Source organism: Anabas testudineus, chromosome 18 (assembly GCF_900324465.2).
Source record: "Anabas testudineus chromosome 18, fAnaTes1.2, whole genome shotgun sequence".
Classification (NCBI taxonomy): Eukaryota; Metazoa; Chordata; class Actinopteri; order Anabantiformes; family Anabantidae; genus Anabas; species Anabas testudineus.
In genome coordinates, this window is record NC_046627.1 from 7514316 (window position 1) to 7521576 (window position 7261).

Genomic DNA, 7261 nt, shown 5'->3' on the forward strand with positions numbered 1-7261 from the left:
GATTTACTTTGTACTGCTGTTGCAGTTTCTATATTCAATATATGTTTATAAATGACTTCACTACAAATAAGAAAGCAGAAATTTTTTTAATGTCTACTTACTAAGCAGCCGCTGTAAAGATGTTCCTTCCATGTTGAATCTTGGTGATCTGAGATGACCTCTTTCACAGCATTCACTGTGCTCCACATCCTTCTTCTGTGTATTTGACATGCAACATCTGTGGTTTTCTCGCTGTGTGTGCGAATAACCATCATTCTCTTAATGAAAAGATAAAAAACAAACAGAACAATGCAGGATGTGAAACCGTCTATATACAAACCCCACAAACAGATACTGTCACATCAGACTGGACATGAGCATTTCTGTCAGTGGAAACAGAAATAAGTGGAAATAAACGATGTTTAAGTTCAGATTCTGAAAAAAATATGGAAAGTTAAGTTGTAGAATGGGATAAAATACTAATCAAGCAGATTTTACTATGTTTCCTTCACTTTAAATCAACAGCTTCACATTTATCACTCAGATCTAGGACGCCCACCTCCTTCCTCTTTGCATGTGACCTACTGTACATAAATTGCGGTTTATCTGTGTTTGCAGTACTGTTATAATCATCTGAACACATAACACAAGTCAACGATAAAAGTAATCAGTTGACTACAGTCGACTGATTCTGTCTGTTACGTGAAATTGATTTGGTAAAGATATCAAACACATGCTAAAATTCCAGCAACAAAACAAATTTAGAATCGTTCACCCACCGTGCAACTACAGATTGTGTGGTCTGCAGCTTCCTGAAGCAACTGCTAAATGGCATCATTTTCAACAGGGTGTAGCCCAGTGAGCTCCAGCTTTATCTAAACCTTGTGTAGCTGTAGAAACAACACATTATTAGTGCAGTGCAACAGTCTTTGCAGATCTTGTTAGCTCGGGGGGGGGGATTCACCAATAAATCAGCTACAATGGATATTTATTATAATACCAGTGTGTGAAATTATAAAAAATGTGTTTAGTTGATCTTCTAGTCACATATTAGTTATTTATAATATCCAAAACCATGTTCAGTCTATCTACTACTTTAGTTAGTTAATATTTCTTGCCATCTTCTCTTGCTTTAGTAAAGGTTCTCTCTTTCATGGACAAAATGCAGCAGCATGTATGGAATGTGAGAATTTCACGGTCGTTTAGCCTCATTTCATTTGCTGTCTGTTCATTTTTACACTTGGGCTTAACAGGCTACAAATTACTTCAGTCTTCTCTCCTAATGAGCCAAATCACTGGCCGAGATCTTCAGGAAAAAATCTCTCATCTGTCCTCAGATTATGGATGATAACAAGGTAAATAGATAAATATAATAATATAGTGAACCAGACAACATTCAACAGGTAACACATCCACTAAGGCTTAATTACATTAACTTGCGTATAATTAGATATTACATATATACATGTGGTATATGTTTGTCTGAGCTGCAGATAATAGTAGATTACAGTGGTGTCTCTCCTTCTTTACTCTAATCCTGTTTAAACCAATCACAGTAAAGTTGATGCAGCCTCCTTCGAGTGCAGAAATATAGTTTCGTTTTCATTCCCCTAAAGTTTGAATCATGTGAAGAACACTCACTCATATGCAGGAGGAAGAAGTCTAATGAAGGCTTTACAGGTCGTCTTACTTTTGTTTATCCAGGCTGCTGCTGTCACTGATAAAGGTGAGCTTTTATTTTTAGACAATTTTTATTGTAATAAATTGAAACTTTCTTAGGAAATGTTCATGTATTTAAAAAAGCTTTACCTTTACTATATTTAGAAATCAATGTGTTTAAATTAGTATGAAATCAGACATTTACATGAAGAAAAAATATCAGATGTTCAAGCAAATGATGTATGAAGTATTAAATATTGTTAAAAAAAACTGCCTTTTCCAGAGAAGGTATGAACATTTTGACCACTAGATGGCAAAATTATTTACTCATTCATTTTTTTGTATTTATCTATTAAATTTTAAAACGTGGAATGTTTGATTTGAAGCTCTGACATGTTATTGTGTCAAATTGTTTTGTATTTTTATTAAAAGAAGGGTCATTTTCATCATGCTTCCCAGACTCGAAGCAATTACATTACATCATGTGTTTACATGCTTATGAAACATGTAATATAAGGGAAACTCCCTCTAAACTACGTAATTAAAGGTAGTTGCTATTAATAGCAGCTAGTACGCCCTGTGCTGTACCGACATAAACAAGTTTTGAACAACTCTTTCCTACTGCGATACTGTGTCTACAGCTGCCCAGTGTAACTATTAAATCTGGCTTGAATTAACTACTTCATACAATATTTCATTATTTGTTTATTGTTTAAAGCTGCTGCATTGGTTAATTCATAATTTACCTCCTTTCTGAATTAAAACCATGTATATAATGAAAAGAATCACCTAAAAATGTCACTATAAATTTGTTCAGAACTGCCACATTAGCTTCTTATACTTGTGAGGGACACTCTTGCAACAGTAATAATCTAGTGTTATATAAAGTAATCATTCAGAAACATGCATATGTCTTCCTAAAAATTAGTTTTTATATTTTATACTTTACATAGGCCTGTTTAGATGATGAAACTGGTCTAATAACTAACACTGAAGTTTCATCTTAATTTACAAAACGAAATTGACATCCAGGGTTTTAAAGCAGCCAGGCATGTCTCCAGTCTAGTGAACTAGTTGAGTGTCATCAGCATAGCAACAAACACTTATATCTTACCTAGGATTTTGAATATTTTATTTGTCTTTATATTGAATCGTGATCTTATTAAGTGAAGGGTTTGAGTACTTTACTATATTTTCAGAGGCAGATATTCTCCCCGTCTACACTGGTGAGGATGTCACTCTACCATGTTACAGTCCTGTAAACACCACAATGATACTGGTAGAGTGGACCCGACCTGACCTGCTCTCACCTGAGTACATCTTCCTATACCGGGATGGGAGCTCATATACGTCCTTCCAGCATCCATCCTTTGTGGGCCGTGTGGAGCTGAAGGACAAACAGATGAAAGGTGGAAATGTGTCGCTAATTCTGAGGAACGTGAGCAGCAGCGACAGTGGCATATACGAATGCAGAGTTTCACAAGGTGGAGTTGGAGATAAAAGCAAAGCCAACATTAAGACAGAACCAGTCAGCGTTATCAACCTAGAAGTTAAAGACTCAGGTGAGTTTTTCACAGTTTAGTAGTCTGATGCTGACATGATGTAATTTCCTGACGTATGCAATAATCTTAAATGACAGTATTGCAGACCTACTGCTCTATTATTCAATCTGAGATATGAGATTATATGCTGCAACATCCAGTACACACTTCGGGTTAGGCACAAAAAGGAGAAAGTTATTGAAAGATCATGGCGTAAAAGTACAATTGCTTCACTAACAACTGACTATAAGGACACAAACTGGTGTCTCTAACTTTAAAGTCCTGCAGTAGGTTTTGCCATCCACCCTATCCTCAACAGGAAATGAGTTGGTCCACTTTAAATTACATCACCACATTCCCACATTGAATGTTTTTTGGTCATGTTGTTTCACTTTGTGCTTGTTATGCATATCCTTCAAGTCATTAAATATCATTTTTTGGTCCTTGCGTATACCTTTATGGGTTTTACACCAACAATTTGTGGTGTCTTTGTTACTCAGTTGGCTTTTAACAACACTTTGGTCATATTATGTGACTTTGTGGTCATTTTATTTTTTCTTTGTGGTTGTTTAGAATCACCTTGTGATTTTTTGTTGCTCTACAGTTTTGTGTTACTTTGTTCATTTTGCATCTCTGTATCTATTTAGAGTCTATTTGAATATGCTTTAGTTACCTTGTAATATTTTTGAGACATTCTATCGTGTTTGATCTTGGAACACAGGCCAAAGACAAGGATCCAACCAGTCTCTACACAGGTCTTTATTTGGTCAGGTGAACTGAACTCTACCTGTGGACCACCTGTGTACCCCTGAAACTCACATCAAATAAAGAAAGAATATGTTTGCCATTTAGTTATTAACTGATAAATTTGCTTTCTGATCTTTAGGTGACAAGAAAGGACACCCTACACGCAGCCTTGTTGGATTGGGACTGAGCCTTGGACTATTAGCTGTGACGGGAGTGACAATTGTTAGTTTAATATTCAGAAAACACATAAAGGATTCATTGAAGTTAACCTAAATAAAATTGTTTGTATATACAGTGAAACTAATTTGCTCATACAGAAATATAACAGCAGAGAAAGATTTTAGTGTCTGAAACGTTTTGTTTTCAGAACAGCAGCATTCTAGTAGCCTTTTAATTTTTTATTTTATTTTAAACTGTTTTCTATCTGTGTATTAATTATTACATTTTTAATATAAACCCCTCTTTTGTGACAATAAAACAACATACCTCATTATAACATGCCTCCTTTACAGAAGCAGCTCTTTTACAAGTTTGAATGTGTTAATGTTGACAAGTCTTTCCGGTTGTTCAGGTTCATTGATTTATGTTACCTGGAAAATGAAGCTGCCTTTCTTTGGAATTACTTTTGAGCCTATGGCAGTCGTCCAGGGGAAAACACACTGTCGTGATTAGAAGTTTATATGAGTGTTATTGTGAGAATTCAAAACTAGAAAATGAGCATTTGGAAAGTACCTGACAACTTGACTTGGAATAAATAGTTTTCATTATATTAAAGATTAGAGCAAATGACAACTGTTTTATTAAGATTGTATTTTTTTTTTTTTGTTAATGTGTGTCCACATATGAGCTGAAACAGTTTTTGCTTATGTTGTGTTTAAACTGGACATTCGAAGATTCCCTTTAAAAGAACTGACGAGGAACAAAATCCAGTCCTTGTTTTAAGGTTTAACACTTTGTGTCTCACAACACAGTTTCTCTGTTAACTTTCAAACTCATCCAGCTCCTGTCTGATCAAAGACACACTGAACTGACTGAAGATGAAATAGAGTGGTAGTGTTCAATTCAATTCAATTGAAGGTTGGAGTAGTACTGTGCAAAGAGCACTAGAACAGTTCAAGAGAAGCAGGAAAAAAAAACATCCCTCCTACTTAGAACCAATCAGAATAAACACTACAGCCTCCATCTAGGGTAAAAATGTATTTTCACTTTCATTTACTTACTGTTTGGATCATGTGAAGGACTCTTAGGAGTTGAAAAGAAGAAACATATGAAGACACTGAAGATCTTCCTTCTGCTGTTTCTCCGGGCTGCTGCTGTCAGTGGAGAAGGTGAGTGTTTCTGTTTATCTTAATACAAGATTAGATCATTAAATTTAAATAAAATATTAATATTTATAAAATGTTTGACTTTTTGAAACCACAAACAAACCAGTTGCAGAGACAGTATGAACAATTTGACCACTAAATCAAAGCGTCAAACAACTTTTAAATCAAAAAGTCAAACATTTTGGAACAAAAGTTCAGACATGTTATTGAGTCAAAATTGTTCAAACAGAATCATTGAGTGATCAGATCACATCAGATGATGAAAGAGCACTTTAATTTACTGGGAAACTCCCTTTAAACAGGGAAACTAAAGTCATTGAGACTCTCCAGAGTCACACAGTTTGAAACAACCACTTCAATAATTATAACTATACAATAATCGTGATAGATTTGTAAATATTGTAACTCTTCTCATGATGTCTGTGACACTGTGAGCCCCAAAAGTGGAAATGAAGCTGATATCAACATAATTATTATGTACTTGTCACCAATTATTATTATTATTACTACTATTTGTGGTTCAATCACTCTGTTTTAAGTGAACAGTGTCCTGGCTGAAAACCGCTTTTAAAATGTAGTTATATAATCTAAAAATAGTCTTTGAACATTTTTAGTGGCAGAGGTCCTCCCTGTGGTCCTCGGTGAGGATGTCACGCTTCCATGTTATGGTCCTGTGCAAACCACAGGCATACTGGTAGAGTGGACCCGACCTGACCTGGTGTCACCTGAGTACGTCTTCCTCTTCCGAGATGAGCGCTCCTACACGACTTTCCAGCATCTATCCTTTGTGGGTCGGGTGGAGCTGAAGGACAAGAAGCTGAAGGGTGGAGACGTGTCGCTGATTCTGAGGAACGTGAGCAGCCTTGATGGTGGCGTATACGAGTGCAGAGTTTCTCGAGGTGGAGAAGGACGTGAAAAGAGAGCCAACATCAAAACAGAGCCGGTCCGAGTCATCTGCCTGGAGGTGGAAGAGTCAGGTGAGTTACTCACTTTGTGGTTGTTTAGTATCATTCTATTGCTGTTTAGAGTCTATCTGGGGCTGTTTACGTTTCCTTGTGATGGTTTTGAATCTTTGTGGTAATGTTGGGTCACTTCACAGTACACTTACAGTATATTATAAAAATGCAACAAGAACAGAAGAGATTAAATCTAAAATGGATTCTGGAAAACAAGCCAAAAAACACAGCCCCCTCTTGCTCTAGTAACACCCACATGAAGTGGAAGAAGAAATGAACTCTTTCTGCTTGTCAACTATTAACTGATAAATCTGCTTTTTGTTCTCCAGGTGGCAAGAAAAGAAAGTCCTTACATATTGGATTTGGAGCAAGTCTTGCACTGGGTGTTGTCATGGCTGTGATACTTGTTGGTATTTTAATACTCAGAAAATACAACACAATTCTTCATGAGGAGTCAGAAAAAATGTGCCATTTGAAAACACCAGGATCGGATACACATTGAAATACAGTGTCACACAAGAATATTCTGACAGATTAAAGCTTTTAAATTAATAATAATAATTTTATGTTTTCAGTGCAGTAAAATCATCTGGTCTATTTTCATGTAGTAATCCAGTCAAAACCACAACATATTCTATATTTTTCATCTTTGTAATTGTCATTTAAATTTACAATTGATGCTGTTAAACCCTCTAAACAATAAATAAAAACATAATTACAAATTTTGAGTTTTAATACTTGATGTTTTTGAAATGTTGTTTTAGAAGAAGTTGAAATGGTATGCGACTATTAGATGGTGTAAATGTTGTATTGAGTGGTCACGCTCTCCTGCACCCTTTGTTTCCATGCTAATTTAACACGTTACCTGGAAAATGAAGCTGCCTTTCCTTGGAATTACTTTTGAGCGTATGGCAGTCGTCCAGGGGAAAACACTAGAAAAACACACTGTCGTGATTAGAAGTTTATATGAGTGTTATTGTGAGAATTCAAAACTAATTTAACACATTTCAACTCCAACATGATGGAAATGTAAAATTTCTGTTCATGTTGTTTC

The 7261-nt window shown here is 35.6% G+C and overlaps 1 protein-coding gene across 1 annotated transcript; it reads left to right on the forward strand.

Moving 5' to 3' along the window:
- Positions 1-5126: 5126 nt before the first annotated feature.
- Positions 5127-6922, forward strand: LOC113168120 (hepatitis A virus cellular receptor 2 homolog). The gene is made up of 3 exons (XM_026369127.2): positions 5127-5254; positions 5866-6228; positions 6537-6922. Exons 1-3 carry the CDS (start codon positions 5194-5196, stop codon positions 6707-6709), a joined length of 597 nt encoding a protein of 198 aa, XP_026224912.1. The 5' UTR covers positions 5127-5193; the 3' UTR covers positions 6710-6922.
- The last annotated feature ends 339 nt before the right edge of the window (positions 6923-7261 follow it).

Excerpts from the sequence above, each read along its gene's own strand:
- LOC113168120 (XM_026369127.2), top strand. The coding sequence starts at position 5,194 with ATGAAGACACTGAAGATCTTCCTTCTGCTGTTTCTCCGGGCTGCTGCT. Across the intron at positions 5,255-5,865 it reads TGCTGCTGTCAGTGGAGAAG|TGGCAGAGGTCCTCCCTGTG; the intron begins GTGAGTGTTTCT and ends GAACATTTTTAG. Across the intron at positions 6,229-6,536 it reads CCTGGAGGTGGAAGAGTCAG|GTGGCAAGAAAAGAAAGTCC; the intron begins GTGAGTTACTCA and ends TTTGTTCTCCAG.